This window comes from Trachurus japonicus, chromosome 9, assembly GCF_045865225.1.
Source record: "Trachurus japonicus isolate A0001 chromosome 9, Traja_1.0".
NCBI classification, from domain to species: domain Eukaryota; kingdom Metazoa; phylum Chordata; class Actinopteri; order Carangiformes; family Carangidae; genus Trachurus; species Trachurus japonicus.
Genome location: NC_140915.1, coordinates 21,145,114 through 21,167,965, shown reverse-complemented (window position 1 = coordinate 21,167,965; position 22,852 = coordinate 21,145,114). Strand labels below are relative to the sequence as shown.

General features: G+C 40.3%; 1 protein-coding gene across 1 annotated transcript; it reads right to left on the bottom strand.

The window, feature by feature from the left end:
• Positions 1-455: 455 nt before the first annotated feature.
• pgm5 (phosphoglucomutase 5) lies at positions 456-22,536 on the bottom strand. The gene is made up of 11 exons (XM_085786515.1): positions 21,996-22,536; positions 20,101-20,263; positions 19,806-19,952; positions 19,542-19,667; positions 19,200-19,390; positions 17,538-17,692; positions 10,938-11,053; positions 7,873-8,008; positions 7,120-7,303; positions 3,465-3,602; positions 456-1,464 (listed from the first exon to the last, which is right to left on the bottom strand). The coding sequence occupies exons 1-11, from the start codon at positions 22,251-22,253 to the stop codon at positions 1,375-1,377; spliced, it is 1,704 nt and encodes a 567-aa protein (XP_085642641.1). The 5' UTR covers positions 22,254-22,536; the 3' UTR covers positions 456-1,374.
• Positions 22,537-22,852: the final 316 nt, after the last annotated feature.

The window sequence follows — 22,852 nt, the reverse complement described above, 5'->3', positions numbered from 1 at the left end:
AAATAACCCATGACATTATAAAACAGTTGGAAGGGGCAATAACCTGTAATGGTTGACAGGTAATGTCTGGGTGACTGAATGAACACATCCTTGTGGATATCCACTGGCATATCCTCAACTCATAACGACGGCAATCAGTGTGTTTATGAGTTCCTGCTCTCTGTGTCTCATTCAGGCTGTGTAAAGATCAACCCTCTTCATTTCTTATCACAACACAACAGCTTCGACACGTTTCACACTCGCCTCAAAAGCAGGTGCTGTACTTGGGGAAACAAAAGCCCACTTTTCCTCCATAATCATCACGTGATATATAGCATCGGCACAACATGGTGCTCCTAATTAAGAAGAATATGTTTAATTAAAATCCAAACATGCCTCATGGCAAACTCTCTCACTTTGATGTAATTTAATATGTCTCCATTAGACCTGTCTGAATCAATTGAAAAAGTAACCACTTACACACAAAAAAGTTTATTTGGATGAAAAAAAACAAACAAAAAATATATATGGTTATATTGCATTCCCAAAGGCCTAAATTAACAAAATAAAGAAAAAGGCAAATCATATTAGAATAGCTTTTTCTTCTTCATTCCTGGTATTGCTATGGCTTCATAATTTTACATGTTAAACACCCTGTCCTTAGGTAGTAAACATGAGTATGGCTACTCCCGTCTTCTTCATAGAACAAGATACGTTTTTAAAGTCATTACATATCAAACATTTCAATTCACTTCATTATGTTATATAAGTTGTGATGCGACGCCCCTTTTATTTTACACTTTGAAAAAACTGTTACTTCTGCATGAATTGGTTGAAAAAAAAAAACACTGTGACATACTGTATATCAGAGGATGGGTACAAGCAATATGAAAAGTGAACACTGCACCGTTATACAAAAACAGCGTGAGTTTAAAAAATGGACGACATCTCTTTGGCTCCCTCGGTCAGTAAGTCTTGATAAAAGCAAGGCACAAACATTAAATGTTGGTCTGCACATTGATAACTGGTTTGCTGTTGAGATAATTAAATAGCCTCCCTGGTATAAACACTGATGCTATGCATAAGTTCTCAATATAGTGGTCAATAAACAATTGAGATAATTCTCCAACATTAATTTCTGTAGAGAGATTGACACCTTAACTGTAGTAAGCACCCTCATTTGTTTTGTTTTGTTTTGTTTTTGTAAAAAAAAAAGGAAAAAATGACCTACGAACCTGAAGCTAAAGACGAAGCATGGTTCAAAATGTCAGAAACGTTTTTGAAGGGATTTTTGAGTGTGTGAGCAGGTCGATAAATGAGTATGTGTGTGTGTGTGTGTGTGTGTGTGTGTGTGTGCGTGTGCGTGTGCGTGCATGTGTGTGTTTTGCGGCTTGCTCATGTGATGACGTTGGGGCCACGGCGGCCCGTCCTCTCGTGGATGTTGGAGAGTTTCAGGGCGATGGCGATGAGAGGACCCAGCACCACCTGCAGTGAGACACATGAACGATCATTCAACTGTGATGGATGATGTTTGGAATCTGAGCCAGGGAGGGAGGGAGGGAGGAAGGAAGGAAGGAAGGAAGGAAGGAAGGAAGGAAGGAAGGAAGGAAGGAAGGAAGGAAGGACGGAAGGAAAGAAGCCTAACAATTTTTTGGCATTGCATGATTTGTGCCGCTTTGTTTTTTATCACTGACCGATGATTTTCTTTCTCTTGACAACTTATAGAATGTAATGTTTTCATACCAGAGAAAAAATACTTTATGACATAATGTGAATTTACACTACAAAACTATATTACACACAGCAAGAAAAAATATGGTCCTTAAACATCTTTTCTCTAACCCTAAACCACAGTAGACATCAACCTGATGTTTGTAATCTTGTGCACGTACAGTGTACTGTGTTGCAGATATGATGTGAGATAAACAGACAGTTAAACAGACTCGAGCACCAATGACCTGCTTTGACTAATGTCATGTTCACCCAATAAAACCTGTGTAAACATGTCCTCAGGATTTTTACAGAGGCCTTAGCCTAACTTGTTAACCAGTTCTGGTTACTCCTTACAGATAATTCATTCATAAAAGGACCTCAACGAGAACACTTGAATGACTTGAGTGTGATAAAGAGATGAGGAAATGTTGAGTTGCACATTGACAAGTGTTTAAACTTAATCAGTGCAGAAATACATAAAGAATGAATCAAGAGTTGATGTAGCTACAGCCCAGCTACACAGCACTACTGTGCTGCATCAATGCATTTGTTTTGATTATGTGCACTGCACATGTCACTAACATTGTTTATATGACTTTATTCAGGAGTCTTGTGCTGTGTGTTATTTTTAACCCTTCATTGCATAGGGTTGTGTGACAGAGTACAACACACATCCTGACACGTATCACACAGCATAAGCATACAAACCCAAGAATCTGACTCTGACACTGAATCACACACAGCCTGCGGCTCTGCTGCTCAGCTCAGTGTTGTATATATAAAAGTATTTGTGGCACTTTAATCTGGCTTAATGAGCATGTTGGCTAATCATGTCCTCTGAGGTGATTTATGTGCGTCGGGTAAGGGGCAGAATGATTAGGAACTTATTATGATTTCATTATTTATGATTTAATATTAATGACAGATTGTTCAGGGGTTCAGGGAAGGTTCACAAAAAGAGGGCAAGGAAAATAAAATGACAGCGTAAACATTTGGTCTTTTCCAGCTGAAATATAGCAGGTTAAAGCATTCTTGGCTGCTATATTGCAGGTAATGCTTAATAAATTAAGGCTACACAATCCTTGACTTTGTATCACTATGACAGTGTTTTTGCTCTCCCTTGATATTTCCATTCTTGCTCTTAAATTAAATGTAAATCATATCTAATATATCAGCCACACACCTTGGTAAACAACTCTGGTGTTTTAATTTTACAACACCACAAAGTTAGCCATTACTGGTTGTCCTTTGTCCCTTTTGTCCTTTGACTTGTATGTTTAAAAAATTCTGGCAAAGCTCATTTGGGTGGCCAAACCTAGATGACGCTGTCTAGCCATCATGACTGCAACTTTACAGCCCCTGGGTATGGTTAAACTACACTCGCTGTTCACATCACAAGGTAGTGTTCCTAATTACTCCAAAGTGTACAGGTCAGTCAGCGTCAGTAGTGTTGCATGTAAATCAATACATATCTGAGGTGCTGGAGCACAAAAGAGGTGACGTAGAAAGTAATAACACAGCTGTTCTGGTTTAAAAAATATGAAGAGGAATTGGAAACTTCATGCCAAATTATGACGACTATAATATAAATAAATAGACTATTATCTAACATGCACCATGTGAGGAAACTAACAAGAGTCATAAAAGCTTTGATAGTACTGGTTTTATGACGGCAAAACTGTATGAGTAGCTAGCTACTACTAAATGACTCATTTTACAGGTATACACACATACACAATAAGGACAGAGACACACCATCACACTCTCTGTACCTGTGTCTCTCTGCTCTGTCTCTCAGGGTCTCTCTCAAAGCTCTCGGCATAAATGCGGATGATGGCACCCATCCCTCCACCGCTCCCGCTCATCCGAAACACCAGGCGTGATGCATCGTTGAAGACGATCCTTAAACCCTGGAAAGTAAAATCATGGCAAACACAGGCCACATGTTAACAGAACCAGATTGGCCAAACAGCCAGGAGAATTTAGTTTAGAATTGTATGCAATAAAGAAATGCAACCTCTTTGATGATTGTGTATTGAAAAAGCAGATGTTTGGTACATGGGCTTGTTGTGTTACCAAATAACAACATAAGGGATGATGTGTATGACTGTACCAGACAATTTTGTATTAACAGTTTCCCTTAAAATATAAAGTTGTTGTTTTTTTCTCTTGTGAAATTGTCTACTTGATTATTCATCGTTCCAAAAATGCAAATCGGTCATGTATCAAATGAGCAAATAACTAGAAGAGTATTCACAGAGTGCAGTTCTCTGCCAAGGCCAATGATGAAAAACATTCACCAAACAGAAGAATTCTTTTGAAAATTCATACTAATCATCTGCCTCACAATTTGATGGATACTTCTACCAAGTTTAGTGCTAATTTATTCAGTACTTTGTGCATAATTCTGCTGAAATAAACAGACACAAGTGTAACGTTAACATTCTTTGTGCAGTAACATCAAACATCCACTAGATGTCAGTAACATTGTGTGTATTTTCATTTCTGATTTCAAACAGGATTCCTTCACAGTTTACACTACAGGATGATAATATCCACAGCAGTACTGTGTGTGGAGTTATGTAAGGTCATAACGACGCCACTTCACAAGTGTTAATTTCAAGGGAGATTCCTGACCAGTTATTTCAGGAGCTCATCACGTTTGTATTCCATCAGCTGGTGATTGAGTGCCTCCACTGCCTCCGCTGTTAACTCTTTGAACTTAACCTCAACATTTTCAGGAAAAACAGGATATTGTTGCGTTGGGGTAACCAACTACACCTCTTTCTGGCTGACGTAAGGAAGATAAGACTCTCTGACTAATGAATGTGTGATGACTCTTATCTGTCCTGCATTCCTGAGCGCCTCTTTCCTTATCCCATTAGTGTGAAAGACAAGCTCGGGCGGAAAAGACAGCAAAACGTTTGGAGAAAAAAACAAAAACAAGGAGCTGCTGTGTTCATGTTCATCACAAAAAAATGTACTCCATGTCTTCATATTAATACTTTGTTTTCAGAACAGTCCTGGAGAATTTTATGAACTTTTGTAGCAGTAAAAAGTCAAGTGGGTGCATTGTCCGAGTGAAACAGTGACTCCATCTCAGACTTAAAGCTGTTAACCTCTTCAGACTCCGCAACACTGTTTATAGACCACTGTGCTAAAAGGAAAGTAACTCGACCACCACTCGCTTTTCTCCTAATCTAAGTTTGGCAAAGTAGATAACACATCAGAATCCAGGTGAGGAGAGACAGTGATAATGAGAGATATCTGTCCGTCCGCCTGTCTTTCTATCTGTGTGTGTGTCAGCTCATCTCTAACAATAGAGCCGTGGTTATCAGGAGGCTGTTAGAAACAATGTCCACTGCAAAGCTCAGAGGCCCCAAGTGGATCACATACTGACCACAGTGTGTCCGTCTCTGTGTCTGTCTATCTAATGTCAGAGGCAAAACTTAAGCCCAGAATCTGTTTTACTATTTAAATATTCTCTTGATTCTCACGCATTTGGAGTTTTTTCAACAACTAGTAAATTTTCAGTAACTACATTCTGTCTTTGCCACAGTACAGAGAGGCAGGCGAGTGAGCTCATTTTGTAAAAGGAGGAACTGGTGGAGAAATCCAGAGGTAACTTTAGATACATTGCATTTTGGAAGTATTCAGACCCCTTCAATTTCACATTTTGGTATTTTGCAGCCTTACACTATGATTAGAAAAAACAATTACGGGAGAATGGCCTTGGTTACAGAGATGACCAAGGACCTGTCACTCTGGCTAAGCTCCATAGACTACTTTGTAAATAAACTTCCAGAAAGACCTCTAAAAGTCGACCTGAAAATAGATCTGGAAAACAAGAAAAATATATAAATATATACATATATTGTATTGGAAGATAATAGATTCTCAAAAGTAACCCAACAGAATATACATGAAGGTATTCTATGGCAATGCTTTTCATCTAACCCTCTGTCCAGAAGATATGCAGGCAATGCAGAATGAATTCAGTAGTCAGCTACAAAAGGCTGCCATGTCACTACTGTGTAAATCCCTTGTACTTTGTCTTGAGTGTGTGTGTGTGTGTGTGTGTGTGTGTGTGTGTGTGTGTGTGTGTGTGTGTGTGTGTGTGTGTGTGTGTGTGTGTGTGTGTGTGCCTGCTCTCCCCCCTTCAAACACACTTGCAGTGGAGAGACTGCAAGTGAGACGACAGCTGATATAATTCTGTCCTGGGAGGAATGTGTACTGTAATAACACACACTGGGGCGACTGAGGATTTACCAGTGAGGTTAAATCACATTTTGGGGTGACTGACTAACTAGCTGTGGAGCTGCTGTAACCATGGTAACAACGGAGTATGTCACCGTAGGACAGCGAGAGAGATGTTGTCCCCTCCTTTTACATTAATAAGACACTACAGTGAAGTTGAGAGACAAAGTGGCTGGCAAACAAGTGCGAACACGTGTAGGTCATGCAAGCTTGTATGTGTGTGTGTGTGTGTTGTGGTATTAGGCGGGGCACAGGCTAAGAAACGCCGACGCCAGGAATGAATTTCCACACATTTCTGGGCAGAACAGAGGGAGTCAGCTGGGTAAACTTAACAGAGACTGAGGGGGGAGGAAGGAGGGAGGGAGGACAGGAGGGAGGGAGGGAAACATGGGAGACAGTGACCGAGGCAGTTATCAGTGTATGCATTAGGTCTTTTACACTGTATGTAATGTGTTTTTGCATGCACATGTTTATGGTTTAAAATGCAAGATGGACTGTCATGTCCAAACATGGAACCCCTCTGATGAGACAGCAGTGAAGCTCAGTGGGTGGTCTGGCTCATGAGCAACTGATGAACGTCTGCATGTGTGTGACAGAGAGCAAGATGGAGAAGCTGCGTGAAATGTCTTCAGGCAAACTTGACGTGGCATAAACCAGCTCTCAGCTCACACTTTCTAGTCCAATTCAATGTAAACCTAAATTACTACTGGTCTGGGGTCTGTGTAACATTTCAGAATGTCCCAGCTTCTACTGGATAAGGCAGCCGTATCAGTTTTAGGTCAGGAACGTTGAATTAAACTGAATTAGTTTCAGCTTTTTCTATTACACTGTCACTTTAATATCTAAATTAGCATCTGCCCACTAAATACTGATAACACCAGTGCTTTTTTTTTGCCTAAATCTAATAGCTACATCTCATTGCATGAAATTCACTGGAATCAGTTTTTGTTCTAAATATGAAACCTGGCTGCTACTATGACAGAATGAGAAACATTGATTCATTTTTACACATTGACAAACAAAAGTATATCTAAATTGGGCATCTGATCTGTTTCATAACATCGGTCTCTCTCGTTGACTGGTTTCAGTACAACCCTAAATACTGCATTACCTCGTGTCCTCCCTTCTCATTTCTACTATTGTCACATCCTGCATCGTTCCCAGACTGACCTGGTTTCGGGCCACTGTTCCATCCACGGGGTCGATGTACTCGAAGTTGTCGGCTTTCTCCACGCTGTATATGTGGTCTCCAACAGCAAACTTCTGGCTGGTGAATGCTTTGTCTGAGATTACTCCTTCCAGGTCCCTCATCAGATAAAAGGCTGCACGAGGATCCAGGCCTTCGTAGTCAAACCTGACAACCACAGGGCCCACAAAGAAATGAAACCACATCCAACATAAAAAAGCAACGAGAGGACAACCTTTCTAATAAGGATATTTTCTTAGTTTTCCTCCAATACATTTTCCATTTGGTCTAACTATAATGGCTATATGAAGACAGATGTTTTGTGTTTTTGCAAACATTTTGGTTATCTCATACTTGACCTGACCTGTATGTCCTCTGCTACGTGTTATGGGAAATGTACATCAGTTTAGAAAAGCTCTCTGTGGGAACATGAAAAGCTGTAGCAACTGTCAGTGGGAACATTGACTGCAGTAACTATCTCTGCCTCTCACAGGGGAGAGGTTAAAATAAGAACATGTGGCAACCAGTTAGGGAGGACTGGAGGAGAGATGGATGAAGGTGAAGGCCTGGGAGACATATTTGGCTGTGGTAGGGATACAGGGGGTTTGAGACTTTTGGGAAAAGGGAATTGTTAAGTCAATCACAGGCCTTGTAAATTTCACATAAATCTCAAGATCTGATGATTCAATCATGAAAAATGTCTTCGTGACCAATGAAGAGATCATTTAGCTGATTACCTGCAGAAATAGTTGCGTCCAAACTTGGCCCAGTGCTCTCTCACAATCTGCTCCACACCCTGTTTCCTGGCCGCCATGATGGACAACCACACCAACACCGACCACAAACCATCTTTCTCACGAATGTGGTCTGAACCTGGAGGAGAAAGAAACCCACAGAAATATCACAACCCCTGACAAACCTCTCATACATTGTCAAACTGAACTGAGGTGATGAAAAACAACATGAGTTGTTTATTTTATTTTATTTGCACAGACAACATGCAGGTAAGAGACTCATTGGGGGCTTATTTTCAACCTCACCTTTCATTTTTAGGTTTGTATTCAACCTCACCTCAATATAAAAATAACATGACTGTGTGTGGAGAGGTAAGACACCTAAAACCACTGTTTTTTTAGGATTAGGGTTAGCCTTTTAGGTTAAATTACCTTAACAAAGACTGGAAACAAGGGAACTAGCCTAGCTCTATTTAAATGTGCTTCTAATAAATAAATAGTGTAGTATTAGCCTCTCATAGAATAAACAATGAAGGCGTGACAGAATCAGGGCACTTTAGAGTAGATGGATATTTCAACCATATCCTCACTCCGGTTTCAAGCTTCATACTGAACAGACAGATAGACTGTATGAGTGGTAGCTATCAATCAAGGAAAGATAACATATGTGTATTTCCAAGAATTTCAACAAAAGAACAAAAAAGTAGAACTGCACCCTGGTAGAAAAAAAATCCCTTTTCCAGCATTTTTGCTAAAGGCAGAGCCAGTAACATAGGTTGATTGGATTCATTTATAAGAAGCAAATGTAAAAATGTTGGTAGTTTTGGCCTAGTAATCAGCTCAAATGTAACAGAAGGTCTGAGTGCTTAGGCTTGGAAATATACTCAGTATCTCAGATAAATATCTTGCTGTCCAGAGTCAACACACACTAACAGGGGAGTAGATCACACCCTTTATCCGCCTCCTTCATTGGGGAGCTATCAGTCTGTTCTCAAAGACAGCTGCACAGTAAAGGTATTTGTTAAGGGGACACTCTGACATTTGAAATGAATATGTTAGGAATATTTCCCTTTAAGAGATTAAAGAGGGAAATGGATTGAGCTGTATGTTATAATGTTATTGTATCTAAAAGACAAACATGATGATATCACGTGTCTTCTGTAGTATATAAGTCTATATTCTACTGGTTCAATGGCAAACACCATCAATATGGCGTGTACTACCTACATCAGTGTCCAGCTGTAGCATTAAGAAACTGACAGCTGTCATGATCTAGTTAAACACACACGCAAACACCCACATATATATAAAAAACATAACTTTGTTTGCAGGGATGCTGATTACTGCTGTGTGTATTTGAGAGTTAGTGAAGAGCAGTAGTAGTGTGCACTGTGCAGCTCTGATGATTTACTACTTAGAGCTGTCTCTGAGCTTTTGGCCTTACATGGCTAGACAATGAGTAAGCTCCCATAGTCCTCTGCGCTCTCTCTGCCTCTGCTTATTCAATTTCTCTCCTCCTCGTCAATACTTCTCATATTTGGACTTAACTCCCTCTTGTCTCTTTCTTAAAATCTTCTGTCCTGTTCACACCCGTGAACATTTTCCTTCTCCACCTCCCCTTCCCTCTTCCCCAATCTCTCAAAAGTCAGAGACCTCCGCTACAATAGAGCGCCATTCAATTTGACGAGGAAAAATAAGGAAGTTGTGGTGTGTACGTGCGCTTTGTTTATGTTTTCTGGTGTGCCTGCGTTTGCATTCATACAACTACTGCCGCTGGAGGCCTGTCTGCTTGTTGCAGTGATTCAGGGAGCCCCCGTCTCCTTTTATAGCAGAAGAATGGGGATTATTTACACATGCAGTCAGGGTCACAGCCCTCACATCTATTACAAGGCTGACTGCAGCTACAGGCAGTCAGGATATACTGCTTCCAACTCTAGAAGTGAAACAGGCTGGTGAGTGTGAAGAGGAGAACGGAGTAGGTAAACTGTAGTCATCTTTTCACCTTTAAAGGAAAATTGTGATTTCAAAAACACTTGGATATTGTGTCTGTAGTTTTGTAGTTAATCATTCTTATCTGTGATAATAACACTGTAGTCATTGTGTTTATTGGGGATATCTGCAAAAACAGCTACATCACTGAAATGTTTTTGAGCATAAAAGAAAAGCAAACAGTGAATCTATTAGAATTCTTAGACCAAACCAACACTGCAGACATTTTGGATTACAAAATTTGAATATGGTACTGAGAATTATGTTTTATATATGTAATAAAACATTATCCTGTGGCTTAATTTATTCTATGCATCTATTTTTGCTGATATTTGTAAAACAGGAAGATGGCACATGATGTGTACTGTGATGGTGTTGGACTGAAATATCATACCAGACTGGCATGACACAGAAATACAAATGAACTTTATAACCAACTGACTTCCTGGCACTTGCTGTGCTGTATTTTCCAAACCTATGGTGCTTGTAAATTGTTTCATAGTAACTTTAACAAAACAACCAATGCAGTTACAACCTGTCTAGCTTATGTCTCTTTCCTTATTGCACACTGTAAGTTGCTGTGATCCCAGATCTATGAAATTAATTTGGTAGGAACAGTGTTGTCATTTCAATTTAAACCAATACCAATAATGGCCAGTACAACAAAAATAAGACCCGGGTTTAAATAGAGTGTAATTTCACTTTGATTATATTGAAAAGTTGACTGGATACACATGCTGTCTGAATATTTCAGCGGGTTCCTGCTTCATGTTGAGCTAGCAACAGCTGTCTGGTGCAGTCCTCTGGTGATGGCCTTGTTTGCTGCCACCAGTTGCTGCTGAGGGGAGGGGATTTCTCTCTCTCTTTCTAACACACACACACACACACACACACACGCTCTCACATTTTCCAAGCTGGTCCAGGGGTTTGAATCAGTGACCTTCTACCCACATTCAAAAAGACTGCTACTGTCCTGTATCTGTATTTACTTTCAATATTGATGACACTGAGCATTCACAAATATGTATTTGGTGAAGCGATGAGTTGTTTAGATTGCGAGCGAGTGTGCTCGATCGTACCTGTCCCAAAGCTCTCCTCCCCGCAAAGGGAACAACGCCCAGAATCCATCAGGTTCCCAAAGTACCTCCAGCCTGCCGGAGTCTCATACAGCGCCAGCTTCATGGCTTTGGCAACCCTACAGAAAGAAAGAGAGAAGAAACAAAAACAAAGCTGGAGACAATCTTCGTCTACTTTGTGCTCACACAGAAAACACACACTGTATTTATCTCTGTCTAATATCTAACGCCAGCCAGTTTCCCCAGTTCTGATACAAAGATAAGCTTACAAACAATCCCCTGACCTTTGGAATAAAGCAAACCAAATGCTGTATGACAAGTGTGATCTGCCAACAGCTCATCCAATAATTTAATAAGGTGGAGGCAGTGAGAACAAAGTGAGTTAACCTTTTAGCTGATGTTTGCTTTGAACCTGAGCCACGTACTTAGAGAGGGAGAGGAGGAGAGGGAATGTGCATGTGTGTGTACGTATGTGAATACTTGTGCATGCTGGGGTCCTGAGGAGGGATGAGGGTGCACACAGTGCTACAGTATATGTGGGAGGAGAGGGAGTGCAAAGAAATGGACTCAAGGGGAAAGGAGCAAAGAAAAAGATCTAATAAAACTGTGCAAATTTAGAAAAGGCTGGATACAATGGAATTACAGCAACAGTTATATATATATATATATATATATATATATATATATATATATACATATTTTTTTTTTTTTTAGAAAAGGGTTGAAACATATGGACAAAGATGGAAATAATATATAAAAATAACAAATTAGTGAATAACAAACAAAATCAGCAGCAATTAGAATAATTGGCACCACGTATTTTGACACAAGGACAAAGTCCCACCCCTTCTTTTTGCTTAAGCCTCTGTTCCAGCTAAATATGTGAAACACATTCTCGAGGCTTTATGTCCACAATCTAAACTAAACATGTTATTATTACCATGACGATTTACATTGAGTAATAACATCTGAATCAGCACTGGCACAGTGTCAAGGTCTTGTGGGCAAGGTCGTAGCTGTGGTTAAGGACACTGAGGTCATGTCCTCAGTTTTGTTTCTGGAAACTTAAGGTTTTAATTACGTGTGGAAGAGTTTACATTCCAAAATAACAGTGCACATGGTGAGTTTATTAAAGCTGACATGATGCTTTTTAGAGCTGGGATTGTTAAAAGGTGCTATAGATAAGCATTTTTATAATACCAAAGGATCAAATGGCTGCTTATATGCGAGAGTTGTTAATAGTGTTGAACCAACAGAGAACAATCACAGACTCTGTTTTGGGCTTTACTGTCTCAGTTGACTGTCATTGCTCTTGTAGACTACCTGTCCACTACCTGGTAGGTGAAAGCAGTAATTTAGCAGGTAAACAGGACGATTAGAGATAGATTCATGAGTTCAACAAAAATAACACCAGTAAAAATGCTAATATTACTTTGTATGTACACCTGCTGGAGGTGCTAACAAGTCCTTCACATCAGCTTAAAGGATGATATCAAATTCATAATTTATTTAAGATTTTAAGATGACCTTCTCAAGGCAAAACAGGAATAAAAATAATCCAAATAATAATTATTAAACCATTAGAATCATTAGGATCTTTTTTTTTTTTTTTTTTTAAATCTGCAGTACATTCTTTATATTTAATTGTAAAGAAAATAACAAAACATTATGTTTTAAAATGATGAAATAAAGTTTTACTTAGCATTATAATTTACAACCCCCAGCCTACTTGCAGAGATGTTTCCCAGTGTCTTTCTCATTTCCTACAAATCACTCCTTGTCCACGCCTCCTATGTGACCACAACACAATGTAAACACAATTCTCGGGTCTGGTGGACAAAATTAGTTGTTGCTTCCAAAGAAACCAACAAGTAGAAATGTCAATCTCTCTTGCTATTACTGTGAGATGCTGTGGGAATTGGGACCGCAGTAGGCTATGTGTGGATGTGAGTGGGATTCAAAGTTTTTAAGTGTTGGTACCATATCTACACAATCATCATGCACATAAATAAACCCCTCAGAGTGTCCAGTACAGTTGTTTACATGAGGATGGGATAAATTACCAAATAAGAGTAAACCAGCTTTATTCCCCTCTGGGGAAGCAAGAGCTGGAACGGAAACCCTGGCATTCCTGAAAGAAAAAAGGAAAATCTGGCCCTCTGACGAGCTTTTGACGTTTTAAATGGCACGTCCACGGCCAAGACAAGCACTGAAGCTGAGCCTATCACTATTGTTTTCAAACAACACAGCGTGAAATGACTGAGAATAGTGTTTTCTCAAGTTTGATGACTGAACCAGCTCGGCTTTACCAAAACAGCCGAAATACAACAGTTGACCAAAGCACAAACAACAAGCAAGTTCTGAACCATAGTTAAGATATTAACGCACTTGTTTAAGACATCACAGATTACCACGGTGAAACATCAGTCATGTAATATCAGAATCTTCTTTTCAGTTAGAGGGAGTGTTGAGGTCTGTTCTGCTTCAACCAAACACACGAACATTTGGTATACACAGCGCACACATAATCAAACACAAGCATATTCAAACAGATACACCACAGTATCTCAGGCCAACCAGACCCATGGACGTTGCATGCCTCCCCCTCCACAGGCTTTGCCAAAACAGAAAAAAAGTTGGCTGACCAATATGACTAAAGACACAAGGAATGGACTTGGAAGGTTTCTATTTAGGGCTGTAATCCCCCCGTGTGTGGGTGTGACCTCTCAGCTGTGAGGCTCTATAGTCTCATCAACGTCAACTTTCTCACACTAGCAAGGACAGAATTTGGGAAAAGTTTGAATATGTTGTCAAGAGTTTTTATCACACAAGACACATTTCTCTATTAAAACTGCTTAACTCCATAACTATGGCAGCTGTGTGCCATCAGGTTACAAAATAAATTGGTAAAAACATTAACATTATAAAATATGACAGTGAGTGATTCCATCTGTTTTTGGGGATGTATGAATCACATCAATCACATCAATGTTTGAATAGGAATTGTAAACCCTAATCTAAATCCAACAATATAATATATATATATTATTTGACCATTACAACTAATCTGAGTAGTCTGGGGGGGGGGGGGGGGGGGTCACAAGGGTAAACTGGTAAAGTTCCTAAAATATATTTTACAAATTGTCAGTCAAACATTATTTTTGAAATGTGGATGCTTTTACCTTTACAAATCCAGATATATTCAGTCTTCAAAGATACCTGATAGGTCTTGCTTGTCCTGCATCATCTATGCTAATAATTATTTTTAGGTCTGAACAATAACCAAACTGCATCAGGGACTGAGGTTAGTGTAAAAAAAAGTGTTTCTGCAACACTGCCTGTAAGAAGTAATGAAAGTGAACAGGGTTCGTGAAGGCCAGGTTTTTGAATGATTTGGATGCTTTGCCCCCATAAGGTAAAGTCAGGCAGAGTTTTCTTAATTGGGCCCAGCCATGTCTACCTTTCATTATGATCATCCTCTAACCCAAGACTTCAAACTTACACACAAACTGATGCACAAACACTTGTAATACTATTTCACACTCAACAAACACTCGGACTAATCGAGTGTCTCGCTTGTTTTCTTTTGCCGTTTGTCTTGTGTTTATCTCTCTAACTGGAGCATCAGTAAACAGCAGAGCAGTGAGCGATGAGGTTTCCATAGCGAAATATTGCCAGCTTTTTGGCCTTGGCTTAGTATTTGACCAAACATAGCATCCAGTGCCCACACTCCTCACCTCCTCCCCCTTTGAGGGGAGCACAATCTGGACTTGAAAACTTTACACTGGCATGGAGACAAAACGCACAGCACGCTGGAGCTTTTCTTGGGCTTGAAATGTGAGGTCTTCTTCACCTGAACCATCACCCTCACTGGACAGCACAGAAATCCAATACAGTGAACCTGGCCAAACTGAAAATAAAGCTGAGATGACTTCTGTAAATGGTCATAGCTGTTACTCACATTGTTTTGTGAAATCAATATCAGAGCGCCATTTCTGAAACATTTTCAAGGCTTTTCCAACTCTGCATCAAAATATATTATTTACCATTCAACAATATAATATCATATCACGTGGTAAAGTGTGTGTGTGTGTGTTGAGTAAATGTTCAGCCTGCTGATTGTAACACTGGTGCATAAACAACGTTCCAGTTTTTCTAACTTCTGTAACATTTATCTGTTTTTTTTCTAACAAGAACTCAACCCTGGAAGCCATAAATGGACACACAGGTCCAGCCCTACCAAAACTGGTGTGGTATGGTCTTGTTGGGAGAGTGTTAATATTCAACAGAGCAAATGCTCTGATCCATCCCAATGCGGTGACATCAAATCCCATTCAAAATGAATTTAATTAACTCACCTAACATAACTGATTTGAACTCCTCCTTGCGGGGTACTTTAGACTTAAAGGGCCGGGAACTGCTGCTTTGTAACAGCACAATGACTCCTTGATTTGCAACCTTGATAACTCTCGAGTTTCAACCATCTGATTTAACTAATGTGTTTATTGTTCCTTAGCTTCCTTTCCTATTTCTCACGTCACCAATGGACGATGAGAAACACCATGCACACACCAGCTAAAAGGATGAAAAAGAATCCATAAAAAGCTCAGAGCATCTGCAGAACATCATGTCTTACAAGGGCTTACGCTTTGGGAAATATAAGACACAGACACAGTTTCTATTGCCTTATTCAACATAGTAACCAGCATAACAGCTATTGAAACAATAAAAACATCAAAGTGACTGTAGATAAAAGCATCTGCCAATTGAGTAAATGTAAATATAATGTAATAAAAACTCTGACTTCATCTTGGTAACACATCACTGGCTCAATCCTCTCTTCCATCCTTCTATCACTGGGATGGTTAAAGGAGAGGCAGATGTTTCCTTTACCAAAGAGTTCCCTCCCACCTTCTCTTCCTCTGATCCCTCCCATCCTCCGTGCATCACCCTTCACTTACACTATGTGCACAGCGAGACGCAAGCACCCATGTGCATGCAAACACACACGCAGACACCCTCAGTCCACCCAAGCACGGACAATTTCACACCTGTAACATCAGCCTCCTGTTCATCTGAATCCACAACAGTTAATTTCACAACAAAGAATCTCCCTTGCTAATCAGAAAAATAAATACATTCCACCTATTCACTCTGGACACACACAGCTACATACAGTACAGTATATACACTGCCACATTTATCAAGGCTTTTATAACACAGTTTGCTGGACTATGCATAAACACACAGCAGGGAGGGCTGGTCAGTCTAAACACTCAGCATGCAGACACACACTCGCTCTCCTAAAAAGGCCTTGGGACGACTCCAGGGTGTAACACCACACTACTAAGTACTTACACACTTCCTAGAATTTTCTAAAAGATATTAACTTTACACAGTGTTGTGAGTGGTAGTTAAGAAGCTAAGAGATGAACAAAGTGACCCTGTCCTGCAGCAATGTTTGGTCATTTTCAGCAAGTGCTCACAGAAAAGGTAGATGTGAGGGGACAAAAGAAATACAATCAAACACTCTGGTTTTAGGTGTTAAGGTGAGACTATGATAAAAGTCCGTATAGTTACTGATAAGAGGTCATAAGGATTTGTTTAAACAGTAATCAGAATAAGCAGGTGAAACTTATATTTTATATATTTATTGTTGATGCATAAACAACTATTTTTAGTTTTGTTTTTTTAAGTATTTTATTTTGTGTCTTTTTTTGGCTTTTTTTTGCCTTTATTCAATACACAGTAGAGATAGACAGGAAAGGGGGAGGCAGAGAGCGGGGGAATGACATGCAGGAAAGGTCTGCCCGCCCCATTGTTGATGCATAAAGAAATTGAATGTATTAATAATTAGATTAAGTGATAAATCTTACATTGTAAGAGAGAAACTGACCTAACTTTGTGAGTATAATACTTTGTTGAGACATACATAGTCTGAACTAACTATACTGTGATCTCCTCTGGTTCCCTCAGTGCATTTAATAGCATACTTCCCTTAGCATTCAGCTGAAGCCTCTCAGTGGGGTGCAGTGCCGCGATCAATTCTACTGGAACAATGTTAATGGAGATGACTTTAGCTGTGATCACATCCTCTCACTCAGCACCCTCTACTTGGCTCTAGTCTAACATAACACACAATATATATAGGCAGTGAGTAAATGTGTGCGTGCGCAAATGTGTGTATGTGTGTGTGACCTCATAGTCTTATTCATAGTGGGTGAGTCTTAATCTGAGAGTGTCACCCCTCTCCAGAGACTGGGCTGCTGCAGGAGTTTGTGGAAAGAGGCCGAGGGCGGTGTGGCAAGACCCAAGACTGTGAGTGTGCTGTACTTGTGAATGCAACATAGTGAGAACAGAGTAAGGACCATTAGGAAAAGTGGAGACATTTGTGAGGACATTTTGGCAGAGCTTCACTTTTTTGACATATCAACATGACATTTTAAACGTTTGTTCAAGAATAAGGTTTAGGTTAGGATTTGGGTTAGTCATTCAGCTGTGATGGTTGGGATTAGGGTAAGGGACAAAGGAGTGCATTATGTCAATGACTGTCTCCTCAAAGACAGAAGTTCAAGTATGTGTGTGTGAGTGTGTGAATTGTACCTATCAAGGGCAGTGCTCGTGGCCACACTCCTGGCAAAGCCTCTAATACCATGTTGTCTGAAGTATGGGATGGTGGAGAGGTTGGCAGCCATGATGGCCACCGAATCAGCTGGATTTACAAAGAAGCCGTTTTCTCCAAGGATCATGTACCGGTCCTGCCAACAACAACACATCATTATTCAGTTTTATGTGTAATAACATGAAGGCAGAACTGCATTGAGACCACATTTGACTTGATTAAGCTTTCATATTTTGCTTATTATCAACAAACCCTATTAAAAATCCAAAACTAACAAAGAATTGGTCGTCACAGTTGGTATTGTCTATGTATTCAAAGCCTAACAATGCCTCCATTATAAATTATTAAAACCACATCACTGAGCAACACTAATGCGCTATGTGACATGACTCTACATTTCAATGAATATGGCCACTGTAGTTAAAAGCAGTCCCACATGCTGCCATGAATACTCACTTGCTATGTGTATGAATCCACAGCTGAAAATAGTCCCCCACAGATGCACTACTTACTCTTGTTAGGCCACTACAGTGGCCAGCATGGTTAGGAAATTACATAGCCTTTTTTATATAATGACACTATAATTGCAATGTGTTTTTAAAGATTAGAATCCTCTGTGGGAAATACTGGGCCGGGGGCTGAATAGCAGAGACAGGATAGGGAAATTGGAAAGTATTAAAAGGCCAATTAACACATTGTTGATTCTTTCCATGGGATTTCTTGACAGAAGAACAAAAATATAAAACACAACCAGCCTTACTTTTTAAGGGGAGAAATATCACTTATTATACAACACAAAGAAAAGTTGTACATAAATCAGATATGTCAATTCGAGCCTACATACCTCCTCAGCTAACAGTTACAAAACATGGGACGGTATGAGCCACAAATAACTGTGAACTACTTTTGTCAGTTACCGTATTATGTAACAGAAACCCCAAAAAAGAAACATTTACAGAGTAAGATTATATCCACTGGCGCTAATGGCTGTGAAGATACCGATCCTTGTGGGAGGAACAGAGCAGATATGACATAATTCTCCTGATGCTAAGCTAATTTACTTAGCAAAGGGGAAAGGGTGTGTGTATGTGTGTGTGTATACAGTAGAAATGACTATTGGATGACACTGTGGAAAAAGTGAGCTGCTTGTTCGATCATCATGGATACAATAGTATTCCACCTCCAGTGCTTTTCCTCGTCTTATCAATGAGCAAACAAAAACAAATACAAAATAAATAACGTTCTCTCTGGTATCTATGGGTGGAGTCTAAATTACTTTGTTAGAGGAAAAAAACTTAACAGGTTTTATATTAAATTGTTAATATAATGTTGATGTCAGGGTATTTATATCTCATAAATGCACACATTTACTGGCATATTTATTTTTAAAAAATGCAACCAAGAAAAATTGGCAGGACACAACAGGGTGTGCTAACAGTTTTGCTGTGCTGTGACTATATCCTATGAATATCCTATATTATTGTCACTCTTAAGATATAACACAGTAGTGTGTCAGAGCTGTTGTGATCAGTTCTGTGTCAGGAGGTGAGGTAAAGTCCATCCTTATCACATAGTTAATTTGATTATCTAGCAAGTGCTGTAAAAACATCAAATGAGCATGACATAGATACCAGATGTCTTACCCCATCTGCATCAAATGCAGCTCCAAAGCCAAAGTCGCCTCCTTTCATGGCATCTACCAGAGAGGTGGCGTAAGTCAAGCTGGGCTCAGGAGGGCGGCCACCAAAGTCCTCCAGGGGGACGCAGTTGACAGCAGAGTTAGCAGGGGCCCCCAGCTCATCACACAGGATCCTACGTACATATGGGCCCATCACTGTGAGAAGAGAAGAGAAGAGAAGAGAAGAGAAGAGAAGAGAAGAGAAGAGAAGAGAAGAGAAGAGAAGAGAAGAGAAGAGAAGTTAACCATGTATTTAACAACAGCAGCTCAGGGTTGCATTAGGGAAAAGATGAATTGTCTGTCTCACCTCCATTCATTGCATCTATATGGATCTTCAGCTGACCTGGTCCTGTGAGGAGACTTTTAATGGCATTAAAGTCAAAGATATTTCGCAGTAGCTGTAGATACACGTCAACCGAGTCTACAATCTCCACTGGAAACACAGAGAAGAGATGATTAGCACTGGAAAGCAGTTTGTCTTATGTATACATTTGTGCATAAAAGGACTACCGTCAACACATACAATTTGTTTGTGTTTGCATAGGAAAAACGTATTTCTTGTGTCTTGTACCTCTGAAAGGTTTGAACTTGTTCTCCAGGTCAAATTCTTGCCTTCCCAGCCTGGAGAGGTCAATGCGGAGATCAGGGCAGATGGCATACTCCTCAAGTGTCCGGCTCACCTGACAGATGCGCTCCATCACTGTGTCCGGAGAGGGGCCTGCCACCAAAATAAAGACATATATTATTTTTGGTAAACTTAACCAACACTGGTATTAATTTTTCTCCCAAGATATTCATTAAACGATTAAACTTTAACCATCCTAAAAAAGCAGACCAAAAAAAAAAAATCACACATCCTTTCTAACCTCCGTTTGCCACGTTGAACTTGATTCCGAAGTCCCCACCCGGGCCTCCAGGGTTGTGACTAGCTGTGAGGATGATCCCGCCGATGGCCTTGATCTTCCTGATGATGCAGGAAACAGCAGGGGTGGACAGGAGGCCGTTGTGGCCGATTACCAGTCGACCAATCTGCACAGGAAATATATTATTGAGGAGCGATGCTGGCTACACATCATTCCAAGATGCCACCTATTGCAGTAATGTTGCATAGTATGTCTTTTGTGGCTGTCATGCCTGATTCTCAATTGATGTGCCCATATAAAATCAGGCAGAAACATTGCTTTGTGAAAAAGTGGAAGGCAGGAAAACATCAAAAAGCATCTTGTCCTTCTACAGGTGATGTCTGCTGATAACCTGCTTTAAAAAGCTAATGAGGACGGTGCCTAAATAACAGAGCTGCACTTTCCATTTACAATTTGTATGCTACTTTTAACGTGGTAATACCACCAGCACCCCATAATACCCCTGCGTATCAGCCATACTAAATAAAAATGTCCTCACTAGAGAGGAATGTATCCTTCTGACGTCAGTGAATATCCTTGTACTAACATCCAGCATGTTGCACAGATAAACATGAAGGAAACCCAAAGAAGTCATGCACTAATCAAAATACATTTAACAAAAACAGCTTTGCATTTAATAACCTAACCATAGTATGTGTAAATAACTCTTTTATTTCTCGCTTAATTTGGGTTTAATTCAGTGTAGCCAGTGTGAGGAAAATAGTCCATATACTGGATGGATGTACTGTTACTGTTACTATCCTGTATTTTTGGTTCAATGCCATATAGCAGGGGATCCCCAAAGCCAGCAGTCAGGCCAGCACAGATGGAACAGCAAGAGAGAGGGGGGCATACGCAGGCAGGAAAATAGAGCAGGATGGATGTAAGTGCTGATAAGACCGACATCAAGAGACATTTGGCTGGGCCAGCAGAAAAACGGACTGATCTCAAAAACAAATTATATTCCCTTCAGAATTTCCTTTGGACAATGTCCAAACCAATCACAAAGATCTCAGAGCAAAGCGTTTTAAATGAGCTGTGGAGATTTTCCTCCTCTCTGTGTCTGTCACTCAGTCTTCCTATTTTCATTTATCTGCTGCTGCTGTTGCTTCTGCTGCTGCTGACACTTCGAGTTCACTTTTTGGATAAGTGTCAAGTTTGCATGTCCTAATAACACAAATCATTACTCTCATCCAGTCTGAGCCTTACAGGTGTTTCTTTGTATAAGATGCTACACAAGCTGAAGTGGTATCACTTACTACTGTAATTATGAACAAATAAATATACACCATTTGTGTGCAATTTAATGTTTTGCCCCCCAAAAAGATCATCCCATGTATTTTTTAGGAAAGACTATAACTCATAATAAAAAGATGAGAAAATATACTTGTGTGTTATTAACCAAATTTAGTTTTTTCTTTTTTCCTCCCCTGGCAGTCATCTTTTGACACTTGTGCAGCTTTCAACATCCAGGCGGGGAACCACTAAGTTACAGCGTATCAGGTACAGGAACATCCTGGATCCAAAATGTGATGATTTTGTTGGCAACGCTTATATTATCATTCTTGGCAAAGTTGTTTAATCTTTGCTCTTTGAAGCAGTGAAGCACCTTCCTGGAGTTTTATAATTGCAACTTTCCAAGCAGTCAGTGATTTCCTTCACATATCATTTCCATAGTTACGTGTCACTTTTTCCACCAGAAGACAGAATAATAATTTAACAAATTAGAAAAAGATAAATGATTTAAAATCAATTAAATATCCATTTTGCAGAAATAAGACTAAAGCAACATTTATCATACACTTGGTGTTATTGTTTTTAACATATCCATATGTCCAGAGCCCCCCCTTCCTTCTTACCCCATTGGCAGCTGCCATCTGCACTATCACCTCGATGGCAGCCCGGCTGAAGTAGCGGCCGTCGCTGCCCACCACCATGGTACAGCCCTGCCTGTCCCGCAGGTCGATGGAGGACAAAAGGCTCTGGATGTAGTTCTGCAGGTAGTTCTTCTTGCCCTCGAACACCGCTGTCTTCCTCCGAAGCCCGTTAGTACCGGGCCGCTGGTCGTCGAAGGGGGCGGTTTGGACCGTCACCACCGGGATGGGGCTCGTCTCCATCCTCCTCGTCGGGACCCAACGGGAGGACGCCGATGTAACAACCTGGATCTGGGTGTCTGGCCAGGGGGGGGGAATGGGTGGCTCAGAGATGCCGCCTGACAGGCTGTAAAGTGGTACAGAGTTGTTCTTCTAGAGGAGAGCAGTGACAGCAGCAGACCCACGCAGGGATGGACGCAAACCCTCAGCCAAAAATGTCCTCACCTCAGCAACTAAATGTTAAAGCAAAGAGAGCTGCATCCCTCAGTGAGCTTCAGCAAAACTCTCCTCTGCTGTTGGACAACTCCCTCTTTTCCTAATAAGCCTGAACAACTGACTGCAACAGAAAAAAAAATCAGGGAGGGCCAGAATCCTGAAGGCCCACAATCAGCTGAGCCTCAGGCCAAAAATAGACCTCTGACTGAGGGGAGAGGGGGATTGTTACAGGCCCCTTCTGCAACCGGACACTGCTTGTGTCTGTCCTGTTGAATGCATAAGGACGACTGTCGTCACAGGGCCTACAGTAAGTTTAAAAGTGGGATGGTTGTATAAACTATTCAAAATGCTTTTTGCTTTAATCTGTCTATACCCTCCTGCAGATTATTTCACTGTAGAGTTTACTT

Bases quoted from the DNA above. Each gene is read 5' to 3' on its own strand.
- pgm5 (XM_085786515.1), bottom strand. From the start codon at position 22,253: ATGGAGACGAGCCCCATCCCGGTGGTGACGGTCCAAACCGCCCCCTTC. The intron at 8,009-10,937 runs GTACGATCGAGC...TTTCTCCTCCAG, and splicing joins GGAGGAGAGCTTTGGGACAG to GTTCAGACCACATTCGTGAG. The intron at 3,603-7,119 runs GTCAGTCTGGGA...TTTACTTTCCAG, and splicing joins GAACAGTGGCCCGAAACCAG to GGTTTAAGGATCGTCTTCAA.